The sequence below is a fragment of the Schistocerca piceifrons genome, chromosome 2 (assembly GCF_021461385.2).
Source record: "Schistocerca piceifrons isolate TAMUIC-IGC-003096 chromosome 2, iqSchPice1.1, whole genome shotgun sequence".
In the NCBI taxonomy this organism is placed as follows: Eukaryota; Metazoa; Arthropoda; class Insecta; order Orthoptera; family Acrididae; genus Schistocerca; species Schistocerca piceifrons.
This window is the reverse complement of record NC_060139.1, coordinates 383,447,345-383,473,240: the sequence shown is the minus strand read 5'-3', so window position 1 is coordinate 383,473,240 and position 25,896 is coordinate 383,447,345. Positions and strand designations below refer to the sequence as shown.

The window sequence follows — 25,896 nt, the reverse complement described above, 5'->3', positions numbered from 1 at the left end:
AGCGTATTGTTTTCCAATGACTTTCCAAGATTTGAATTTACTAGAATGCCTCCATCAGAGTTTTTTCCGTACGCTCCCACGTCTATTTCAATAAAATTATAACATGGGTCAACCAGAGCAAGAAGCACAATGGAATATGTTGTTTTGTAATTCCAATAGAGACTTCCTGAGTTGTTTGGAGCCTGTATTGTTACGTGCTTTCCATCTAAAGATCCAATGCAGTTTGGAAACTGCCATTTTGTCCAAAACTCCTCAGCTATAGCATTCCATTTTTCTTCATTCGGCACAGGCATCACCTCTTCTAACAATAAATCGATAACAGTTCTAGAGGTGTCATGGACGATAGCTGCAACTGTGGATTTTCCCAACCTGTAGCTGAAGGAAATAGTTTTAAAGGAATCTCCTGTAGCAAGGAACCTGAAAAAAATTGAATGTATAAGATGAGAAATACTGTATAATCTATAAAATATTTGCAGCATTTTAAACATTGTAATATAAATACGCGATTTAAAATATTTTTGCTACAGGTGGAATAGAGGAATGCAAAAAAATGGGCATCTGTTCGTGACCAACTAAGGAAGACCTTGCAGAAAAGGAAAACTGTTTCAGGACAAGCTGCTGTTCATCAACATAAATACAAGTATGAAGATCTCTTAACGTTCCTGCTACCTTACATGGTAGAACGAGAAACAGTTTCCAATGTTCCTTACACGCAAGACAAAATGAGCATAAACAAGAATCAAATACAGATTCCCAAGAGGAGCAGTCGATTGTTGAAAACGAAAAAGTGTCTACACAAGAAGATATTGCAGATGAAGAATGGATCATTAAAACCCAGGATAGTGAAACAGAGAATTTGATAGAGCGCACTCGGCATTCCCAGACGCCCTCAGCTCATTCGTCCGTCGCTTCAAAGAAGAACACGTTTATGAAACCACCACTGAAATGAAAATTTCAGCGTGAGGTTAAACCACAAGAATCTGCATCAAGCCAGCTCATGGCTTACATTTTGGCAGAAAAAAAAGCTGAAAAACAGAGAGATATACAAAACCCAGTTGATGCTTTTTTGGCTGGTATAGCACCAGCCCTAAAATCATTGCATCCACTACTGTTTCATCAAGCTAAAAGTAGGATTTTTTCCAATTGTACAAGACTTTGAACTGAAGCAACTCATGAATGACGTATCAGTCCATCAATTCACTCCATCATCCTCCAATTCCTCAGCAAAATCTGTTTCAACACCATATCCTTCACCTGTGGGAAACGAGTCAACAGAACCTACACAGCAGCTTTTGGACCTGCAAAGGGATTCGCACAATTCGTATATAAATAACCAAAGCCATCATCCTCCAAGTTCCCCTGCATCCTCATCAGCTTCAGAAACTAATTCACTGAATAGTCCTCATTTGTTTTTCTTAGGGTAATAGAAATTTAACTGTATTATTTACTAACTTATGTATTTATCTTTCAATTACTAAAGTAATAAAATAAAAATGCTGTCCTTAAAACTTCTTATTTATTTGTGTTCTGTGTACTTTTCTTTAACCTACCGTAAAAAAACATCCAGTCGTTCTTTGGGTGAAACTGATACTCTCCAGAACGTGTCATTTTTTCTCAGCCTTGGTTCTAGTTTCTTTAAAAGTTCACAGAAGGTGTACTGCGTCATCCTAAAATATTCATAAAACTTAGTCTCATCATCTACGAGGTGAGAAAATAGTGTTCGAGACTCTCCCTGTACTGGTCTTGTTTTCCAGGCACTGTGGATCCATAATTTTCTTCTTCTTGTTTGCCTTCGTTCGTTTTCCTCTTCGTCTAAAGCAAGTGCTATAAGTCCTAATTCACTATTACGAAAATTAGTGAACATGTTTTACAGCTTTCACAAACAGAAACACAGCTCACCGCGTCCGAGTCACTACAAGGAACAACAGAGACACGGACGTGCCCCGGTCATGTGTGGCCCCTGCAGGAACGGACCGGAGTACGGCCGTCACTCGTCCGACGCTCGGCACTGACACGGCCCGGACGTGTGTGTCCCGACCTTAAGAGATGCTGACTAATTTTTTCCTACAGCTATATATCTCCAAAAGTCTCCTTTCACTTGACTGCACCTCTTACAATATATTGCTGTCTTCAGGCACAAGAAACGCTGAAATATTGGAGGGACGCGGATTTCACGTTTTAATTCGATCGGAGCTTCTCCTCTAGTGACCGCGCCGCGACGTTAGACTATGCTCCGAAAAGGATCGAGGATTTAGCCATTTTAGTTACACTTTCTCATCTGTAGAAGTATTAAAGCAAATGTCTTCTTTACGGGACAGCGACCGTCTCTTAAAAACATTCAAGAACTCTTGAAAAGAGGTATACAGTGTGATGCTACAGTTGTTGAAGCACTCGATATAAGGTTTACTAAAGTAGGCGATAAATGCGTTGAGTGCAAAAGCCAAATTGTCTGTCTAGCGTTGTTGGTAGTCAACTGCCACGAAATTGCCCAATATCAGAACGTATTCTGGGCTCAAAGGTAATGCTGAATCTCCAAACTTCTTCGTGGATTCAAAAAAGATCCTCTCTGCGAAATGCAACTAGCACCTTTCTCTCATCATATCCTGAAAGTCACGGATAAAGTCAATAAGATGGATGCAGCATTTCTTCACTTCCAGAAAGTTTCTGACTCGATATCACAGCAACGATTATTAACGAAAGTCTGATCGTAGAAAACTAAGTTTGTAGCTGGACTGAGGATTTCTTGGCAGGGAGAGCGTAACACGTTATTTTCGATGGAGAATCTTAGGTAGATGTAGTAGTAAGCCACAGCGAAACGTGATGGAGCTCTTGAAAGTCATGTTGCATGTTAAAAATCCGTCAAGCAATATTAATAGTAACTTCAGACTTTTTACAGATCATGTGCCATCTATAACGAAACACTGTCTGAAAAACTCTCTGTTGTTAATATTCAGTAAGTTACTGATAAGATTAGAGCAAGGAGTAACTTGCTTAAATTTTCAGAAAAGATTTGGCACTTCAAAAAACGCAAAAATTAGTCTCATATGACTACAATATCAGTGAGCCACAACTGGAACCACTCAACTCATACAAGTACATGAAGGCAGGAATGTGTGGAGCAAAGAAATGGAGTGGTGAAATAGGTAAAATAGGTAGCAGACTTCGATTCTTTGGTGGGATAGTGAGTAAATGCACTCAATCTAGCAAGGAAACTGCTTACAAAACGCTCGTGTGCAGCACATCATAGTGTACTACAGAAATGTGAGGTATCCATGCCAAATATGGCTTATAGAGGATATTTCACGTAGACAGAGGACAGTACGAAAGGGCAAAGGCTTGTTTGACGGACGGGAAAGCTTAAATAAAAGACTGAAAAACCTAAACTGGCAGACCCCTGAATTATCCTGCGAAGCCTATTAACAAATTTTTAAGAACCAGTATTCAGTACATAACCTGGGCATACACTACAGTCTCTCAGGGACAGCGAATACAACATTACAGTGCGCACACGGGCACTTCAACAGTCAGTCTTCACCACGTACGGGAATGGAACTGCTGTAAACCCTAGTAAGTGGTGCAGTGCGGAGTATCCTCTGCCAACCATTTCACAGAGTTTTGCAAAGTATGGATGTGGTTGTAGAACGAGAAAGCAGGTGACATAATGGTGTGGGAACAGTACTTTGGCGGCAGCTTAGATCGTACCATGATAATCTGCCATTCTTTGTGAGGAGTTTTGGTACAAATCGAAAATCTTCGATACATCGAACCGTTTGTGGAGCTTAACGAACTATTTAACGACAAACACACGCAAACACATACACACGCATACACACAAGAGACTCTCTTTTATTTTCACTATCGAAGAATTATTTTGTGGCTGATGGTTTGTTGATGAGATAGAGATTGCGCGATAACATTATGGAACTCATATACATGCTTGTATATGTTACAGATACACTCTGCCGCTTTTCAGAGAGGGTTACTCGAAGGATCTGACCGTGGACGATCTCTTCGAACCCCTTGACGACGATACATCTGCCCGTCTGGGGGACCAACTTGAAAAGTAAGTGATATTATACATAGCTATATCATGACTTTGTTGTTATGTCTTTACGATCAACGGTTTAACTGAAATAATGAGTAAGTGTAACGTAATGTACATGAAAAGAAATAGAAAAAAGGATGAACGACAGCACTCGTGACACCATCCCAGCCGGCCGGAGTGGCCGAGCGGTTAAAGGCGCTACAGTCTGGAACCGCACGACCGCTACGGTCGCAGGTTCGAATCCTGCCTCGGGCATGGATGTGTGTAATGTCCTTAGGTTAGTTAGGTTTAAATAGTTCTAAGTTCTAGGGGACTTATGACCACAGCAGTTGAGTCCAATAGTGCTCAGAGCCATTTGAACCATTTGATACCATCCCCTATTCGTGATTGTAAACAAAGTGATCAAAGGAATATCAAGAAACAACCTACCATATGATGTCCCGCCCAGGATTCGGATAAGCGCGCCGCTCCTGGTAGAATCCGCCCCCCCCCCCCCCCCGAATTAACGACGAGCGAGGGTCGGAGTGGTTTTTAGTCGGTTTTCCACAGCTTACTATGTATATAGTAGGCTAGTACCCACGTTCGCCTCAATTCGACAATTTGCAAACATTTTGACGACTTTCTCACGCTTTCAAATGAGATAACACTAGATGCAGACAGATAGGATACTAAGATTCTGGCCCCGGTGGACGGGGGATGGAAGGTTTGGGGCTAGAGGCTGGCTACACTGCCACTAACGTTGTCAAATTAACGTAGTGACCCTGTGAGATACGGAGTAAGGCCAGAAAGAAGAAGAACTGTGCCACATGATATGGATGATTGTGTATTTCTGAATACAGGGTGATTTTTTTCCACCGTGTAAAAACTCTAGGGACTGATCGATGAGAGTATACGGAACAAAAAAGGTCTAATGAGCTTCTATCCGGAAATGCATGGTTTCCATGTTAGAGACCATTTATTCAATCATACTTTGTTATCAAACCTTGTTACAGAGACTGGGGTCTAATACCCACCTATGACATAGCCACGGTTAATTAAGTATGCATGGTTCCTCCTGGACGGCGGTACTGTTCTTCATTTCTCTTGCTGAGTCACCTTGCAGTGGATATGATACAACGTTGTACACAACGGTTCTGTATTCTAATTGAGAGCTTACCGACATGGTGTTTACTAACGGAAAGGCAAATGGCAATGGGCGGTGGACAGCAAGGTTGTATCAGGAGATCTATCCCCACTGATAGCAACCACAGCATCCAATGTTTGCAACAGTGTTTCGCCGTTTGCGACAGGGCCGCTTCAGGAAGCAGGAAATCATGATGACGTACCTGAAATGTTCGGACACCAGACTTGCAGGAAAGTGTGATTAACACTGTGGAAGGCGACCGCCGTGTCAGTAGCAGGCATTAGGCCCGCCAGGACAGGTCAGCCAGACGACCGTGTGGAACATTCTCCATGACAATTGTTGCTACCCTTATCACTTACAGCGTGTGCAGGGCTTACTAGAGACACATTTTCCACATCGAGAGCAGTTTTGTGACTGGTTTCCTCAACAGGCAACAGGGATTCCGGGATCTGTGTCAGCCATCCTATTCACAGATGAGGCCACCTTTACTCGGAGTGGTATCTTCGACTTTCATAACAGTCATTTGTGGGATAGAATGCAGAACCCCCATGTTACAGCCACAGCGAATCATCAGTATCGCTGCAGCCGGAATGTGTGGACTGGGATAATTGGCGACCGTATTTTGGGACACGTCTTCCTTCCATGTCGCCTAACAGGCCGGAACTATCGGCGTTTCTTGCGGGTGACTTTGTTTCCCCTGCTGGAAGAAGTGATATTGATGATTCGAAGGTTTATGTGGCTGCTACATGATGGCGCTCCAGTCCACTTCGCCGTTAACATCCAGACGCAACTCAATCGCGTATTCCCTGGTCGACGAATCGGACGAGGGGTCAAGTTGCTCGTTCACCGGATCTCAATCCGTGCGATTTCTGGTCATGGGGACATCTCAAAAGTGTCATGTATGAAGAGCCTATTCCGGATGTGGAGAAACTGGAGCGGCGTATTCATGCTGCCTTTGACACTGTTCGGATGCAGCCTGGCCAATGTGAACGTGTGAGACGGAACATACAGTATGTGATCAAAAGTATCCGGACACATGACTGAAAATGACTTACAAGTTCGTGGCGCCCTCCATCGGTAATGCTGGAATTCGATATGGTGTTGGCCCACCCTCAGCTTTGATGACAGCTCCCATTCTCGCAGGCATACATTCAATCAGGCGCTGGAAGGTTTCTTGGGGAATGGCAGCCGATTCTCCACGGAGTGCTGGACTGAGGAGAGGTATCGATGTCGGTCGGTGAGGCCTGGCACGAAGCTGGCGTTCCAGACATCTCAAAGGTATTCTACAGGATTCATGTCAGGACTCTGTGCAGGTCAGTCCATTACAGGGATGGTATTGTCGTGTATCCACTCCGCCACAGGCCATGCATTATGAACAGGTGCTCGATCGTGTTGAAAGATGCAATCGCCATCCCCGAATTGCTCTTCAACAGTGGGAAGCAAGAAGGTGCTTAAAACATCAATGTAGGCCTGTGAAAGCGCCACGCAAAAGAACAGGGGGTGCAAGGGAAAACACGACCACACCGTAACACAACCGGCACTACACACACTGGCAGATGACGTTCACCGGGCATTCGCCATACCTACACGGTGCCATCAGTTCGCCACATTGTGTGCCATGATTTGTCACTCCACACGTTTCCCACTGTTCAATCGTTCAATGTTTACGCTCCTTAAACCGAGCGAGGCGTCGTTTGGCATTTACTGGCGTGATGTGCAGCCGCTCGACCATGAAATCCAAGTTTTCTCACCTCCTGCCTAACTTTCGTAGTACCTGCAGTGGATCCTGATGCAGTTTGGAGTTCCTGTGTGATGGTCTGGATAGATGTCTGCCTATTACGCATTACGACCCTCTTCAAATGTCGGCGGTCTCTGTCAGTAAACAGAAGAGGTCGGCCTGTACGCTTTTTTGTTGTACATATCTCTTCAAGTTTCCGTGCGGTTAAAGGCGCTGCAGTCTGGAACCGCAAGACCGCTACGGTCGCAGGTTCGAATCCTGCCTCGGGCATGGATGTTTGTGATGTCCTTAGGTTAGTTAGGTTTAAGTAGTTCTAAGTTCTAGGGGACTAATGACCCCAGCAGTTGAGTCCCATAGTGCTCAGAGCCATTTGAACCATTTTTTTCTTCAAGTTTTCCACCTCACTTTCACATCGGAAACAGTAGACCTAGGGACGTTTAGGAGTGTGGAAATCTCGCGCACAGACGTATTACACAAATGACATCCAATCACCTGACCACGTTCGAAGTCCGTGAGTTCCGCGTAGCGCCCCATTCTGCTCTCTGACGATGTCTAATGACTACTGAGGTCGCTGATATGGAGTACCTGACAGTAGGTAGCAGCATAATGCACCTAATATGAAAAGCGTATGTTTTTATGGGTGTCCGCATACTTTTGATCACATAGTGTATTACTGTTCGTACACGCATGTGTTGAGGTACACGGAAACCATTTTCAATACATAGTATGGCTGTGGCTGCATGGTACAGCGCCTATTAGACCGCAGCCTCTGTAAAAGTGTATGATTGAATAATGATTTCTGGCAAGGGAACGATGCATTTCCGGGCGTAACAAGTTCACTGGATATATTTTCTTCCGTATCCTCTCATCGCTCAATTGCTAGAGTGTGTACACGATGGGAAAAATCATCCTGTATTCACAAATACCTGTGGTGACGAGAGTAATTTGATACCTCTTAATATCGTATCAGACCTACTTTTTCCCGGCATACTGCAGCGGCTCGGCGTGGAATGGACTCAACAGATCCATCCACTCCCTTTATAGCTGTACGTAGCTGCGAAATTGTTGCCGGTGTAGTTTTTGTGCACGAACTGACCTCTCGATTATGTCCCACAAAAATTCGATGGAATCTGTGTGGCCAGATCATTCTCTCGAACAGTCCAGAGTGTTCTTCAGGTAAGCCCCGAAACTTTGTATTCTCAGCACACTCTTGACACTCTGGATCTCGGAATACTGAATTCCCTAACGATTTCCGAAATGGACTGTCCCATGCATCTAGCTCTAACTACTATTCCTCGTCCAGAATCTGTTAATTCCCGTCGAGCGACCATAATGATACCAGAAACCTTTCCACATAAATCGCTTCAGTACAAATGACAGTTTCGAGCCCACAAACCACCGGACCGTAATTTACAGTAGACTTCTGGTGCCACATATCTACCAAGAACTTTTTATATCCATGCCACGCAGAATCGCTGCTATATTGCATTCCAAATGTGGAGCAACACGCTACCCAGCAGGTGGGAAACAAGGCCCCTGGAGTAGACGACGTTCCATAAGAAATACAAATACCCCTGGCAGAAACAGTCATGACAAAATTGTTCACCCTGGTGAGCAAGGTGTATGAATGGGCTGAAGTACTTTCAGATTTCAAGAAGAAGGTAATAAATACAATTCCAAAGAAAGCAGGTGCTCACAGGTGTGAATATTATCGAATTATCAGTTTAATGTCATTGTTGCAATATATTGACGCTATTTATTTGCAGCAGAGTAGAAAAGCATGTAGAAGCCGACATTGGGGAAGATTAGTTTGACTTCCGGAGAAATTTAGGAGCAAGTAAGGAAATATTGAGCTTACGACACATATTATAAGATAGGTTAAGATAACGCAAACTGACGTTCGCAGCATTTGTAACCTCAGGGGAACCTTTTGACAATGTTTACTGGAATACCCTTTTTGAAATTGTTATTGTTGCAGAGATAATATACTGGGAATAGAAGCTTAGATACAACTTGCACAGAGACCTGTCGGCAGCTATGAGAATTGAAAGGCATGCAAGGGCTGAGAAGGAGGTAAGACAGGGTTGTAGCCTGTCCCTGACGTTAACCAACCTGCTCATTCAGCAAGCAGCAAAGAGGAGCAAAGAAAATTTTTGAAAAGAAATTAATGTTAATGGCCAAGAAACAGAAACTTTTAGGCTCGTCGAAGAGATTGCAATTCTTTCAGACACAGTAACCGACTTGGAAGAGCAGCTGAATGTGGACTGTGTCTTGAAAGGAGGCTGTAAGATGAACATCAACAAGAGCAAAACAAGGGTAACGGAATGTGGTCGAATAAAATCTGTTATGCTGAGTGAATCAGGTTATAAAATAAGACACTGAAAGTATAAATGACTAGCACTATTTGAGCAGTGAAATAACTGATGATGGCCGAAGTAAAGAGAATATAAAATGTAGACTGAAAATGGAAGTAAATGTGGTTCCGAAGAATTTTAACATTGAATGTAAGTCTTTTCTGAAGATATTTGTCTAGAGTGTAGCCTTGTGTGGAAGCGGAATGTGATACTACAGAAGAATGCTGAACATTACATGGGCAGATCGCGTAACTAATGACGAAGTACTGATTAGAATTAGGGAGTAAATAAATTTTATGGCGTAACTTGACTAAAAGACTCATTCCGAAACATCAAGAGATCATCAGTTTAGTACTGGAGGTAAGTGGGGGGGGGGGGGGGGAAGGGTAAAAATTGTAGAGGGAGACCAACAGACTAATTCAGTAAGCAGTTTGAACTGATTGTTGATTTCACAGATGAAGAGGCTTGCACTGAACAGAATGACTTGCAGAGCTGCAAAAACCAGTCATTGGACCACAACGAAAACAATATAACATCAGTTATCCAGCCATTTACGTTATTTATAGAATACTTTTATACTCGATGACAATAGACCGTTAGATCTACTCTTCTGACGTTTATTCTCGCACTTGTCCCTAGAAAACAATCTGCTGCATGAATCTCTATCTCCATATGAAAAATTAATCTACATCCAAACTATAAACAGTGAAACTAAAAGCTCCCACACGATATGGTTTGCAGATTTGGAGTAAGTTGTGTGTCTGATCTGATTATAATATCTGTCATTTCTGTTACAGACAATGGGAGAAACAACTCAAGAGGAAGAAACCTAGCCTCATAAATGCAATGGCAAGGACCTTTGGCTTGGATTGCATCAGATTGGGATGTCTTGTATTTCTCTACGATGTAGTCTTGAGGTATGTTAAGAATGCGTATACTGGATGTTACTATCTATTCACCTACCACTAAGCGTAAGTTACACAGAAGTGCGGTACATATACCAGACGCTTTCTACATCTGGTTATCAATAAATGAACAACAGCAGCTCTACTGGGCCTGTTTGAACCGACGTACTTCTTCCATTTGAAAGGTATGTGCTAAGGTCTGATCAGGGTAGCTCCAGAAAATAAAGTCGGTAGTTTCAACCGCAAGGTGGAACGAGTATAATATCTTCGAGTAGGACGATCTTTGATGGTTAAGAGAGCCGGGCTCGCGCAGTAAACAACCGGAGAGTCGCAGGTAGGTGCCTGGAGGAAGCAGACGTGTGCAGACAGCTTTAAGGTAGGTCGCGTTCACTGCCCCTGACCAAACTTTAGCACGTAAATGAGAGAAGATATATAATGATTTCAAATTGATTTTTGTTAGATAATGTTCAGAGTTAGGATTTGTATGTCCAAGGTTCGACATAGTAAGCGTTTTGTAAAATTTTTTGTAAGAGTGATTCGGGCTACAAAATTGTTGGAAATGGTAGGTTTTGTGTATGACTTAAAATTTTAACAATATATATATATATATATATATATATATATATATATATATATATATATATATATATATATATATATATATATTGAGATCAACATTGTGTTTAAATCTAACACCCTGAATCATAATCCACATCCTTTGCTTGTATTGAATATGAAAATGAGTCTAAAGTAAAGTTACCCACCAATGAAAGAACGTAAAGAAAATGAGGCCTCTATGCAATATATACAGGGTTATTACAAATGATTGAAGCGATTTCACAGCTCTACAATAACTTTATTATTTGAGATATCTTCACAATGCTTTGCACACATATACAAAAACTCAAAAAGTTTTTTTAGGCATTCACAAATGTTCGATATGTGCCCCTTTAGTGATTCGGCAGACATCAAGCCGATAATCAAGTTCCTCCCATACTCGGCGCAGCATGTCCCCGTCAGTGAGTTCGAAAGCATCGTTGATGCGAGCTCGCAGTTCTGGCACGTTTCTTGGTAGAGGAGGTTTAAACACTGAATCTTTCACATAACCCCACAGAAAGAAATCGCATGGGGTTAAGTCGGGAGAGCGTGGAGGCCATGACATGAATTGCTGATCATGATCTCCACCACGACCGATCCATCGGTTTTCCAATCTCCTGTTTAAGAAATGCCGAACATCATGATGGAAGTGCGGAGGAGCACCATCCTGTTGAAAGATGAAGTCGGCGCTGTCGGTCTCCAGTTGTGGCATGAGCCAATTTTCCAGCATGTCCAGATACACGTGTCCTGTAACGTTTTTTACGCAGAAGAAAATGGGGCCGTAAACTTTAAACCGTGAGATTGCACAAAACACGTTAACTTTTGATGAATTGCGAATTTGCTGCACGAATGCGTGAGGATTCTCTACCGCCCAGATTCGCACATTGTGTCTGTTTACTTCACCATTAAGAAAAAATGTTGCTTCATCACTGAAAACAAGTTTCGCACTGAACGCATCCTCTTCCATGAGCTGTTGCAACCGCGCCGAAAATTCAAAGCGTTTGACTTTGTCATCGGGTGTCAGGGCTTGTAGCAATTGTAAACGGTAAGGCTTCTGCTTTAGCCTTTTCCGTAAGATTTTCCAAACCGTCAACTGTGGTACGTTTAGCTCCCTGTTTGCTTTATTCGTCGACTTCCGCGGGCTAAGCGTGAAACTTGCCCGCACGCGTTCAACCGTTTCTTCGCTCACTGCAGACCGACCCGTTGATTTCCCCTTACAGAGGCATCCAGAAGCTTTAAATTGCGCATACCATTGCCGAATGGAGTTAGCAGTTGGTGGATCTTTGTTGAACTTCGTCCTGAAGTGTCGTTGCACTGTTATGACTGAGTGATGTGAGTGCATTTCAAGCACGACATACGCTTTCTCGGCTCCTGTCGCCATTTTGTCTCACTGCGCTCTCGAGCGCTCTGGTGGCAGAAACCTGAAGTGCGGCTTCAGCCGAACAAAACTTTATGAGTTTTCCTACGTATCTGTAGTGTGTCGTGACCATATGTCAATGAATGGAGCTACAGTGAATTTATGAAATCGCTTCAATAATTTGTAATAGCCCTGTATGTGCAGTTCATAGTTTGAAATCGATTTTGGTATAACTAACGTTATCAGAGAAAAGTTATTTCAAATAATAATTTTATGCCATTGCGCAACTAGCATTATTCAAGGCAAGATATAATTTCATTAAGTAAACATCAGGGCCAAAAGTTAATTTTTCCGTACCATCTTAATGGTATTGCACAAACGGCATTATTCTCTTAAACTTGATTGCTGAGTGAAATACATGTTGCATTTCTGGCAAAATGAAGGAGTTCAAGAAACAAGTTCACAGACGCAGTCAGATGCAGGTTTGTTGAATAATTAATTTAGAACAATCTTATCAAGGATACTTTCACAAATAAAAGAAGGAAACAATTTTGATTAAATACTTTCACATTATACGAGTATATATACACTGAAGAGCCAAAGATACGGATACACCTGCCTAATATCGTGTAGGGCCACCTGCGAGCACACAGAAGTGCTGTAACACGACTTGACATGGACTCGACTTACGTCTGAAGTAGTGCTGGAGGGAACTGGCACCATGAATCCAGCAGAGCTGTCCATAAATCCGTAAGAGAACGACGGGGTGGAGATCTCTTCTGAGCAGCACATTGTAAGGCATCCCTTGTACGCTCAACAGTGTTCATGTCTGGCGAGTTTGGTGGGCAGCGGAAGTGTGTAAACTCAGAAGAGTGTTCCTGAAGCCACTCTGTAGCAATTCTGGACGTGTGGATTGTCGCATTGTCCTGCTGGAATTGTCCAAGTCCATCGGAATGCACAATGGACTTGAATGGATGCAGGTGATCAGGCAGGATGCTTACGTACGTGCCACCTGTCAGAGTCGTATCTAGACGTATCAGGAGTCCCATATCACTCTTAACTGCACACGTCCCGCACCATCACAGAGCCTCCACCAGCTTGCCCAGTACCTGCTGACATGCAGGGTCCGTGGATAAATGAAGTTGTCTTCATACCCATACATGTCTATCCGCTTGACAGAATTTGAAAGAGACTCGTCCGACCAGGCAACATGTTTCCAATCATCAACAGTCCAATGTCGGTGTTGACGGGCACAGGCGAGGCGTAAAGCTTTGGGTCATGCAGTCATCAAGGGTACAGAGCGGGCCTTCGGCTCCGAAGGCCCATATCGATGAGGTTTCGTTGAATGTTTCACTCGCTGACACTTGTTGTTGGCCCAGCACTGAAATCTACATCAATTTGCGGAAGGGTTGCACTTCCGTCACGTTGAACGATTCCATTCACTCGTCGTTGTTCCCGTTCTTGCAGGATCTTTTTCCGGCCGCAGCGATGTCGAGGATCTGATGTTTTACTGGATTCCTGATATTCATGGTACACTCGTGAAATGGTCGTACGGGAAACTCCCCATTTCATCGCTACCTCGGAGATGCTGCATTCCACCGCGTCGTGTGCCGCCTATAACACCACGTTCAAACTCATTTAAATCTTGATAACTTGCCATTGTAGCTGCAGTAACCGATCTACAAATGCACCCCACACTTCTTGTTTTATGGAGGCGTTGGCGACCGCCGCGCCGTATTCTGCCTGTTTACGTATCTCTGTATTTAAATATGCATGCCTGTACCAGTTTCGTTGGCGCTTCAGTGTATATATACCCCGCTGCACCTGATAGAAGTGATCCCCCTCAATTTACAAATAATACTTCTTCCACGTTCATTGCTATAACGTGTAGTACGTTTCTATAATTTGTCAGATACAATTATATTCCTACGTAGACTGCTCAAAAGAATGAGGAGAAAGTCAGGTATGTTAAATCATTTTTGATACATATGGTACCTGTGGTTTTATTGGGTAGTCCCAGGCAATCTCTTTCATTGTATACGCAACAACTAAAGTCATTCGCCATCTATCGGCTGTATTATGCATTACAGTATCAAGTGCCCCCTCAGAACAAAGGAAGTACCGGTGTCCTAGTGTTCTCTAGTGAGTTACACGGACGGCAGTTGTCATTTGTGGACGTTGTATTCAACAATGCAAATGCAGTGCGATGTCTTAATGCAGTACACGTTGCAAGGGCAGTCTATTTTATCCAAGAAGGATGAACTTTAAGTCGTGTGTTGGCGCAAATACGAGTATCTCTCCATCTGCCATCCGTAGGTTGCGGACACGCTACAGGAGACAGGCCAGCACAGGAGGCGAATTGGACAAGGTCGCCGACGCATTACAGACACGTTAAGACCAGAGTCTGGCAATCGATGCGTTGCGGCGTCGTACGGCTACCGCCAAGACGATCTCAGAAGGGCCACTGGAGTCGCTGTGTCCGATTAGATTGTAAGGAACAGATCACGAGAAAGGACCTTACGACCCACACGTCATGTTCGAGTGCCCAGCTTGACACATCATCTCGCAGCTCGCCTTCAGTTCGGCTGTTCCCATGTCAACTGGCAACTTCCACCCTGGCGAAACATGTTATTCACAGACGAGTCCAGATTTCGCCTGATGCCAGGTGATGGCCGTATTGGTGTGTGGAGATGCCGTGAGGAGTGCTACCTGCCGAACGTTGCCCAGGAAATCGACAGATTCGGCCTAGGTTGTGTGATGGTGTGGGGAGGCGTAATTTTTGACAGCCATACTAATCTCGCTGTTGCCCATGGTCGCATTACCTCCAGGCAGTACTTTGAACAGGTCCTGTTGGACCATGTGGTGGCTGCGGTATACGATGTCCTGAATTCCTTCTCACGCAAGGCAATGCCAGGGCCATTGCGAACGGCATCACAAGGGATATCTAGCGACGCCTGAACGTTGAAGTAACAGAATGCCAGCCGTCATTCCCAATCTTAACCCTATCCAGCATACGTGGAATAAGCTTGATAGATGTATCCGTGATCGTCCTGCTCCATCAAAGACTCTCCGGCACCTCTCAAGGCTCTCGTTGAAGAGCGGGAGCGAATACCAAAGGGCGGCGTTCTTAGACTTAAACGGAGCATGTCACGTAGATGTCAGGCAGTGATTAACGCTCGCGGAGGTCATACACCGTTACTGAATCTCTCAAAGTTAGAGTAACAAATATAACACTATACCATGAAATTAGTTACATTATCCGCCACTCAGCCTTATTGTGATACGGAAATGAACGAACCTTTTAGTCACTGGTGTAACTAATATAGTAGACAACAAAATCGAACTGGACCAAAAACTGAAATCATATCTGCTTAACATCACTTTTCACTCCGAAAGACAATCACATAAGTGAAACAGCTTACTCCGGTATTTTTCATAGAGAGGGTGTTATTGTAAAATACATTCATTCCACGTCACATTGAGAGATGGCAGTTACGATCCATGCAACATACAAACAACTAACTACCCAAACACAGTCCTACGTCCTTTCAATTTCTGAAGTGGTAGATCGTTGACATAGCGAACAGTAGGCGAACACGAACAAAAAGGGCGACAAATAGGAAGTTGAGAGGTTAACGTTTCATCGACATCGAAATTTGTAGGAACAGAATACTCGGACACGTGTCTGAAAGAAAACTGCTATTACACTTGAAATATCCTTTATCAGAGTCTTCTGTAGCACTTTTTCCAGTACGGTGACTAGTTTTGGTCTACTACAGAATGTCTTAGGATCAAATGTAAACTACGTTATAAAAAGAAGTGAAGCACCCAGAAGCAGAGAAGAAAACAAAATGAAACTGCACAGGTTGAGAGGGTATCTGCCGTTATTTCGGTGATTAAAAAATCGAGACAAATTTGCAAAGAAGTTGGCAGTATTAGTCCACTTGTCAGAATGAAGCTGCTCCCCTTCTGGCCTGGCACTAATTTGATTGGGAAGAGTGTCATAAAGCCGCTGTATCCTCTCCTGAGGTAAGCTGGGCCACAACTGTTGTAACGGGTCTTTGATATCCTGGATACTGCCACTAACGCGGAGTAGACGCCCGAACTCATCCAACACGTTTTGTGGAGGAAAAATCTATGGATCTTTCTGGCTACCCCATCACAGTCCCCTCAGTCACTACGAGCCATGACATGGAGTTATACCTGAAGATTAACTTCTCATAGTAGTGGTTCTTGGTCATGTTGAAGTTTTTAAAGGACATCATATTCACCGTTGACTTTAGAAATTATTTATTTCCCTGTTGCTACTTTTGCCATTTTCAGTTGATACTGCAAAATATTTGGCTTCATCACATATCAGACTTCCAAATACTCTGCCATGTATACAAGTTATCGTTTGATGGTACTACATTTCTACAGTGAAAAGGTTTCATTTTGGCTTTGATGTGTATACATCGACATGTATACCTCGACGCCAGGAGTAACATGACTGTGACTCTCCAAATCACTGGAAGAATTGGACATCTCCTGACGTCATTGTCACACTCGCTGATGACAGTAGCCCGGGATAGTGCAGAATCACGAGTCATCGCTGAGCACAATGTTCCATGTTCAACAGTCCATGCTTCTGGGTCACTGCACCATTCCAAAACCAGACATGTTGGTCATGGTGTTAACGACAGCCTATGCATGAGACGGTATTTCCCCAGATGGGCTGCTACTAGTCTCCAACCAATGGTTGGGGTGACACAGAATGTTGTAGGGAGCTCATTTCTTGTTCTTGAATGGCAGGCTCAGACTTGAAGGGGTTACGATGCGCTTGGTGCACAATACTCTGATCCTGCCTTATGGTGGTCAGGCATGGTCGACCAACATCTTGACGATGAGTATACGCACTCTCACGTTCCCAAGCAGTCCACGTCAGGCCACTGTTACATCGGAATGGCCCACAAAACTAGGTGTTGCAAGGTTCACCACCCGACCAAATGGAGACTGAAAGTGAGGTCCCTTTCAAACTTATTATGTGCTGAGAATGCTGTCTCGCGCGCGGTATTTCCGTGTCTCTCGCAGTGATCAACCAACATCTGTCGCCGTTCACGCCTCTTAAATACCCTACCAGACCTGGGAACAACACTAAACACGAACAACACTAATGAACTCTGTTGGCTGTCCTACCTCCAACAGATAATTGCAGTTCCATTCCTTTACATGTCCGCCGATGATGAGTACATGAACGATGTGACACTTTTTTTTTTTTAAAAATTTGTGGTATGTTTCTATGGGACCAAACTGCTGAGATCATCGGTCCCTATGCTTTCACACTACTTAATCTAATTTAAACTAACTTACGCTAAGGACAACACACACACCCATGCCCGAGGAAGGACTCGAACCTCCGTGGGGGGAAGGGGGGTGGAGCCCCGCGAACCGTGGCAAGGAGCCCCAGACCGCGCGGCTAGACCTCGCAGCAATGTGTCACTGACAGCCGACCGTGTCTTCTGGGTGCTTCACTTATTTTGGCAGATAGTGTATACTGATTGAACTGCATGACATGGGGATCCAAAAGAGTGGATTTAATTCATCTACTACGAACCTGTAACGAGGTAGTTTGTATTTCAGTCTTGACAACGACTGTGATAAGCCAGTTGCTTCACAATGCAAGTGCGCACAAATGTATTCAAAAGTAAGTTCAGCAGTGCTCTCGTACCAGGATTAGTTCATGGATACTTTCATACAGAAAATAAATTATCTCACTGGGAATAAGAGGAGGTTCCGACTTCCAGTAAATGTTAGTAACATTGGGGATAATTTCTGAAAAGGAAACCAAATACGAAATGTTGATACACACGAAGAAAACTGACAAAGTAAAAAGATAAATACGGAAAGAGAGCGACTGTTTCAAGCAATTTTATATCGTAGCACAAAGTTACGTTACATCAGAATGCACTTTTATTACACAAAAACTTACGTTGTAATGAACAACTGAAAAATCAGCAGGAGTCAAGAGGAATATTTGATACGAACTTTGACCAATGACGTAATGTTAATGGCTGTGCACACCAGAGTATGACTATACTCTGGTGTGCATATTCAAAGTTTTGTTGCCAACTGGCAAAGCCAACGAATGTGAAACTGAGAAGCCGGTTGTGGTGAAAGACTGATTTGTAGCTTTGCCCAAGGTGTAGGTTAGGTTGGAAGGTGACAGTTTTGTTTGTTGTGAGCTGGCGAAGCCAACGAATGTGCAAAAAAAACTTTATATATATGGTCACCGGCCATTTGACCATCTTCTTCTGTGCAGATGCAAACAGTGCCCGAACTCTTACGTGAATCGGCAGTAAAACCGCGAGTAATGAGTATGATGGGCAGGGGCACTATGAATATAGTGTGGAAAAATGAGTTGCGAATGTGGGTCTCACGAGAGCGTGCCAGAGATAAGTCCCAGCAATCGCACTATCATCTGTGTACTCGATGGCTCAGCTGGATAGAGCATCTGCCCCGTAAGCAGGAGATCCTGGGTTCGAGTCCCGGTCGAGGCGCACACATTTTCATCTGTCCCCGTTGACTTATATCAACGCCTGCACGCATATAAGGGTATTCATTTCATTGAAAAAAAAACTTGTTTGTGGTGCCAGATGCATCTGTAGATTAGTCTGTTTAAAAAAAAAAATCGTCACGTCAAGTCGCCGTGTTGTTTACGCCATTCGTCGCATGTGGTTCAAATGGCTCTGAGCACTATGCGACTTAACTTCTGAGGTCATCAGTCACCTAGAACTTAGAACTAATTAAACCTAACTAACCTAGGGACAGCACACACATCCATGCCCGAGGCAGGATTCGAACCGGCGACCGTAGCGGTCGCTCTCGTCGCATGTTTCTTACATCTCTGGACAAAGTCGACTACTGGTAGCAGATATCCCACTTCATTCAATCAACAGAACGACAGCATAGTCGCAGCAGTAAAGTTAACACTTGTCAGTCCACATACCAGTGAATTCTTGCTGAAGCACGGGTCTGCTTCTCCGGCAGGATGGTGCAGCCGCTGCTGCTGGGCTACCTGCTGCAGTACTTCTCGACGCCGCGCACCATGTCGCGCGAGGAGGCGATGCTGTACGCCGCCGCCATCGTCATCATCACGGCGCTCAGCACCCTCACCGTCAACCACTTCATGCTGGGCGTCCTCTCGACCGGAATGCGCATGCGCGTAGCCTGCTGCTCTCTCGTCTACCGCAAGGTGAGTCCCACACGTGCCTCTGCCACATCAGTCCACTGAGCCCGTGGATGCACAGGTTTACAGCGCTAACGTCAGCATGCTGAAGAATTTTAGAAGCCGTCTTACGCTCGCATATTACGACCTTTCTGAACTTCGAAACTCACTTTTCATATACACTACTGGCCATTAAAATTGCTACACCAAGAAGAAATGCAGATGATAAACGGGTATTCATTGGACAAATATATTATACTAGAACTGACATGTGATTACATTTTCACGCAATTTGGGTGCATAGATCGTGAGAAATCAGTACCCAGAACCACCACCTCTGGCCGTAATAACGGCCTTGATACGCCTGGGCATTGAGTCAAACAGAGCTTGGATGGCGTGTACAGGTACAGCTGCCCATGCAACTTCAACACGATACCGCAGTTCATCAAGAGTAGTGACCGGCGTCTTGTGACGACCCAGTTGCTCGGCCACCATTGACCAGACGTTTTCAATTGGTGAGAGATCTGGAGAATGTGCTGGCCAGGGCAGCAGTCGAACATTTTCTGTATCCAGAAAGGCCCGTACAGGACCTGCAACATGCGATCGTGCATTATCCTGCTGAAATGTACGGTTTCGCAGGGATCGAATGAAGGGTAGAGCCACGGGTCGTAACACATCTGAAATGTAACGTCCACTGTTCAAAGTGCCGTCAATGCGAACAAGAGGTGACTGAGACGTGTAACCAGTGGCACCCCACACCATCACGCCGGGTGATACGCCAGTATGGCGATGACGAATACACGCTTCCGATGTGCGTTCACCGCGATGTCGCCAAACACGGTTCCGACCATCATGATGCTGTAAACAGAACCTGGATTCATCCGAAAAAATGACGTTTTGCAATTCGTGCACCCAGGTTCGTCGTTGAGTACACCATCGCAAGCGCTCCTGTCTGTGATGCAGCGTCAAGGTTAGCCGCAGCCACGGTCTCCGAGCTGATAGTCCATGCTGCTGCAAACGTCGTCTAACTTTTCGTGCAGATGGTTGTTATCTTGCGAACGTCCCCATCTGTTGACTCAGGGATCGAGACGTGGCTGCACGATCCGTTACAGCCATGCGGATAAGATGGCTGTCATCTCGACTGCTAGTTATACAAGGCCTTTGAGATCCAGCACGGCGTTCCGTATTACCCTCCAGAACCCACCGATTCCATATTCTGCTAAGAGTCATTGGATCTCGACCAACGCGAACAGCAATGTCGCGATACGATAAACCGCAATCGTGATAGGCTACAATCCGACCTTTATCAAAGTCGGAAACGTGATGGTACGCACTTCACCTCCTTACACGCGGCCTCACAACAACGTTTCACCAGAGAACGCCGATCAACTGTTGTTTGTGTATGAGAAATCGGTTGGAAACTTTCCTCATGTCAGCACGTTGTAGGTGTCGCCATCGGCGCCAACCTTGTGTGATTGCTGTTTGAGTTGTTTGGCAACACCTAAGATATCTACTTTTATGTCACTCATGCTAACAGCTGTTCTGGTTTCGAATTCTGGAATATTTACTTCATCTTCTTTCGTAAAGGAATTACGGAAAACTGTATTTAGTAACTCCGCTTTACTGTCACCATCATCGGTAACATTTCCATCGCTATCGCGCAGTGACGATCATCGGACCCAGTTCGAAGCGGAACACATCACTGAAGGCAATTCTGCTGTAGTCACTGGCATTCCAGGTCGAATGTGCCCAGATCATTGAATTTTACTGTATGAATACCAGTTGGTGGCAAATTCGCATAATTCCTTCATAGAGTATTTTTTCATTTTTTTTCTTTTTTTGTCCTAGTGTGTGTGGCTGTTGTTTTGCTCATTAGCAGCAATGGTTTATTAGTGACTGGAACAACAATTCTTTTTTAAGCCTACCATTAATAGCAATAAGCTAAGGGGTTTTATTGAATAATCGGTAACTGAAGAAAACGCTCAATACATTTCAGTCCCTGAGGCTGACCCGCACAGCGCTGGGGGAGACAGCAGCTGGGCAGGTGGTGAATCTGCTGTCCAACGACGTGAGTAGGTTCGACATAGTGTCTGTCCTCATGCTGATCATGTGGTGCGCGCCAATCTGCGGCTGCGTCTGCGCCTACTTCCTCTACGCCACTATTGGGCCCTCGGCCTTCGTGGGAATTGGCCTGGTGCTCGTCATCGTGCCTACACAAGGTGAAGCCGCCATACGTCTATTGCTATATTTTCTTATTATTATGTAGGTTTAACATAATGTCAATGGCCATAGTAATAGATGAAGTACAGTATCTGCATCTGGAGGCTATGCAGTCCACACTGATGAGCCGCAACATTACGACCGCTGCCCATCCTGAAACCGAATCCTGTCTGGTGCCGTTACACGCACGTGACTAGGTAAGGAAACTATGCTAGTGGAGCAGGGACGAGTGGGAAGTTATTCTAGCCACGATGCAGGCCGCAAATGGGTAATCCACTGACATAAGCAATTTCGACAAAGGACCAGACGCCTGGGAATGAGCATTTCGGAAACTGTGAAGCTCGTCGGCTGTTCACGTACTACAGTAGTGAACATCTATGAAACGTGGTAGCCAGTGAAGTGTTGCACGCCCACGCCTTGTCAGGAAACGTGGAGATCGGAAGCTTGCCTGCTCTGTAAAGCAGGATAGGCGGCGATCTGTGGCACATCTGGTGACAGAGTACAGTGCTGGTGCAGACTCAGGTATGCCGGACCACACCGGTCAGCGCACATCGTTGGCCTTTGGCTCCACCACAGTTGCTATGCCATGTTGACCCAACGAAATCATCAATTACGATATCAGCAGGTGCTGGATCATTAAGATAGGACCGTGGAGCAATGGCAAAGTTTCGCCTGGTGGGACCAATCACATTTCTTGTTACACTAAGCCGATGTTCATGTTAGGATACGTCGTCGTCCAGGCGAAGACTGCTCGTGCTCTGTACCGCGCCACAGACACTGGCTGGTGCGGACGGTATTATATTAAGGAGGATATTCACCCCTGGCTTTCAATAGGACCTATGGTAGTAATGGAAGGCACCGTGACAGCTGTGAAGCATGTAAACATTATTCGGACCACCTGCACCTGCATCTCTTCGTCTTTGATGTCTTCCCCGGCGGCTATGGCATCTAACAGGCAGAATAACTATCATTATCGCAAAGCTACAGTGGTTTGAGGAGGATGAAGGTGATCTCAGGCTGCCGTCTTGGCAACCAATTGCCCTTGTTCTGAATTCGGTGGACCACATCTGGGACGTTATCGAGCGGCAGCCCCACGCTCACGTACAATTGGCCACTAATTCGCGGGAACTGCGTGACCTGTAAGTAGACATCTTGTTCCACGTTCCTCCGGAAACCTACCGTAGATTTCTCAAACCCGAGCCAGTCAGAATCGCTGCTATTCTGTGCTGCCTTCAGAAGGTGGATCAACACGCTTTTAAGAAGGTGCTTTTAATGGATAAAAAGTTCTCGGTTTACATGCCACGTCACAGTCGGATAAAATTCCAAGCTTCCGATAATTACCTCCATCACCATCGCCAGGGGCTAAAACTGACTGTCTTGAACTGGCAAGGCTCCCATTTTTATACCCACACGACAGCAAGTGATTGGCTGTATTACGTCATGGTGTCAACACGGAAATGGTGCTTACCGAGGTGGTGTTCCTCTACGTCTATGGATTTTGTTTACATTCTCTATCCAGCGTTGCTTGCAAAGCCATCCCTCGCATCAGGCAGTAAAATGCAAGAAGTCTCTCTCTGTTCTTTTTCTTTATAAAGTGCCCGCTTCCGCTCATTGCCGCGCGGGGTAGCCATGTGTGTGTGTGTGTTGTCCTTAGCGTAAGTTATTTTAAGTTAGATTAAGTAGCGCGTAAGCCTAGGGACCGATGACCTCAGCAGTTTGGTCCCATAGTCCTTATCACAAATTTCCAAATTTTCTGCTCATAGCTAAGTACATAACCTGTGTCTCTATTGAAGTTGTTTTCACAAAGTCTAAACTGCTTCCCTGATGACAGAGTCCCAGTAGGTCAATGCGTGAGCAAGTATTCTCTTTCGTTCAAACAAAATGTTGTGCTTTCGCCAGCTCACGACTGTCACTTTTATCTCCATCGTCATTATCAGGGGCCAATATTCGAAAGCTTGGAATTTTTATCCAAATTTGACGCTGCAAGAGAACTTTTTATGCAAAGCATCCGCCGTGAAGAACTTTGTAGGCAGGTGGTCCTAATGTTTTGGCTCGTCAGTGTATTTTCATATTACTACTGTCTTTACTCATTTTCATCTGCCACGTTAATATAGACAAAGTACCACATCTACGTCCAGAGAATATATAATCTATATTTTCACCTATTTGTACAGTATGTTAGTTAAATGTATAACCTTGGCTCCAATTCAAGGTGAGGAAGCGCACATACACTGTGTATTGTGTATTAAACTGGAGACCTAGAAATGACGGAGAGACTTCGTCCCACCGTAGTCCTCAGTGGTTCATTACCCCACAACAGGCCACAGCAGTCCACCCACCCCACGCCGAGGGTTATTATACGATTCGGCCCCCAGTGCCACCCCTCTCCCTCCCTCTTCTCCCAGGAACGTCTCATACCAGACAAGTGTAATCCGAAATGTTTGCGTGGTAGAGTAATTATGGTGCATGCATACGTGGAGACAGTGTTTGCGCATCAATCACCGACATAGTGTAACTGAGGCAGAATAAGAGAACCCAGACCCCATTTGCCGAGGTAGATGGAAAACCGTCTTAAAAACCATCCACAGGCAGGTGGCACACAGGACCTTGACACTAATCCGCCGGGCGGATTCGTGCCGTGGACCGGCACGCCTTCCCGCTCGGAAAGCAGCGCGTTAGACCGCACGTCTAGCTGGGCGGGCGCACATACGTTGATGTTAATGCCGTTTGTTTGACTGTTCCGCGAAGGGCGTTTCGAGTAGTTGTAGCAACAGGATCTGCTCTTTGTCGATACTTTCTCCATTCCATGCTGCAGGGACCGAGCGAATGATTTCTTAGTACAACCTTCCATGGTATGTATCTTTCGTGCCTCTCCACAAAACCCATGCAGGGTCATTTTAGTGGCAATATAGCTGATATAATGATTTGACATAACACATCAGAGACGTCGTTTGAATAACTGCACTACATAACTCAGCCCGCAGCTCGTGGTCGTGCGGTAGCGTTCTCGCTTCCCACGCCCGGGTTCCCGGGTTCGATTCCCGGCGGGGTCAGGGATTTTCTCTGCCTCGTGATGGCTGGGTGTTGTGTGATGTCCTTAGGTTAGTTAGGTTTAAGTAGTTCTAAGTTCTAGGGGACTGATGACCTCAGATGTTAAGTCCCATAGTGCTCAGAGCCACATGACTCACTAATTGGTTATTTCTACTGTGCCAGTTAACTATGGGCGAGACATACAAAATATTCATTGCTTGTCTCCAATTTTTCTTCCTTCGAAAACCATAGAGGATCTTTATTTATCCATTTCTAGACGTATGGATACTGTTTTGACTGCCAACGGTTTTCATACACCGTATCAGGCATTGTAATGTGTGTTCTTGGTGTTTACATATTTTTGTCCACCTCCTGTAGGTTGCAACTCTTGTCTGCTGACCTACAGTAAGGACAGAAACGAATTTCTTAATAACGTTTGGGCAGTTTTAATGACATTCTAACCGATTTTGTGCAGCAGTTTACTATTGTAAATAAGCCATAAATCCACAATTCATTGTGAGGAACGGAACACTACTGAAGCAGAGGAAGTCGATTTCAACTGTTAGAAAATTTACGAACTGTATTTCATGGGATGCAAAATGTTTTCTTCTGATCGATTACACTGCAAAGGGTACAATAATAGCTGACCATTACTACTCAGTGTAGATTTCTTACAACATAAATGGTTTTTCTTTTACGTTAGAGGGGTATTCAGTTTATATTGATGAATTATTTAAGCCATTTGATGTCATTTCATTTGCATCTAAATCTACGTGGTTATTCTTCAATTCACACTTAAGTGCCTAGCAGAGGGTTCATCGAACCATTTTCATACTACTTCTCTACTATTCCACTCTCGAATGGCGCGTGGGAAAAAGGAACACCTAAATCTTTCCGTTCGAGCTCTGATTTCTCTTATTTTATTATGATGATCATTTCTCCTTACGTAGGTGGGCGCCAAGAAAATATTTTCGCATTCGGAAGAGAAAGTTGGTGATTGAAATTTCGTAAATAGATATCGCCGCAAAGAAAACCACCTGTGTTTCAATGACTGCCACCACAACTTGCGCATCGTATCAGTGACACTCTCACCCCTATTGCGCGATAACACGAAACGAGCTGCCCTTCTTTGCACTTTTCCGATGTCCTCCGTCAATCCTACCTGGTAAGGATCCCACACCGCTCAATGATATTCGAGCAGAGAACAGACAAGTGTAATGTAGGCTGTCTCTTTAGTGGGTTTGTCGCATCTTCTAAGTGTCCTGCCAACAAAGCGCAGTCTTTGTTTCGCCTTCCCCACAATATTATCCATGTGGTCTTTCC

At 44.6% G+C, this 25,896-nt stretch overlaps 1 protein-coding gene and 1 non-coding gene across 5 annotated transcripts in view; both read left to right on the top strand.

Annotated features, from left to right (window-relative positions):
- LOC124774935 (ATP-binding cassette sub-family C member 4-like) overlaps positions 1-25,896 on the top strand; it is a 312,213-nt gene that overhangs the window by 95,639 nt on the left and 190,678 nt on the right. For all 4 annotated transcript variants that reach the window (XM_047249622.1, XM_047249623.1, XM_047249626.1 and 1 more), the window contains 4 exons: positions 3,953-4,063; positions 10,058-10,177; positions 19,146-19,350; positions 21,320-21,542. In XM_047249622.1, coding sequence (XP_047105578.1) covers positions 3,953-4,063; positions 10,058-10,177; positions 19,146-19,350; positions 21,320-21,542 — 659 coding nt within the window. The remainder of the gene's footprint in view (positions 1-3,952; positions 4,064-10,057; positions 10,178-19,145; positions 19,351-21,319; positions 21,543-25,896) is intronic.
- Trnat-cgu lies at positions 18,581-18,655 on the top strand. Its single transcript has one exon. It is a non-coding gene; the product is annotated as a tRNA-Thr (tRNA).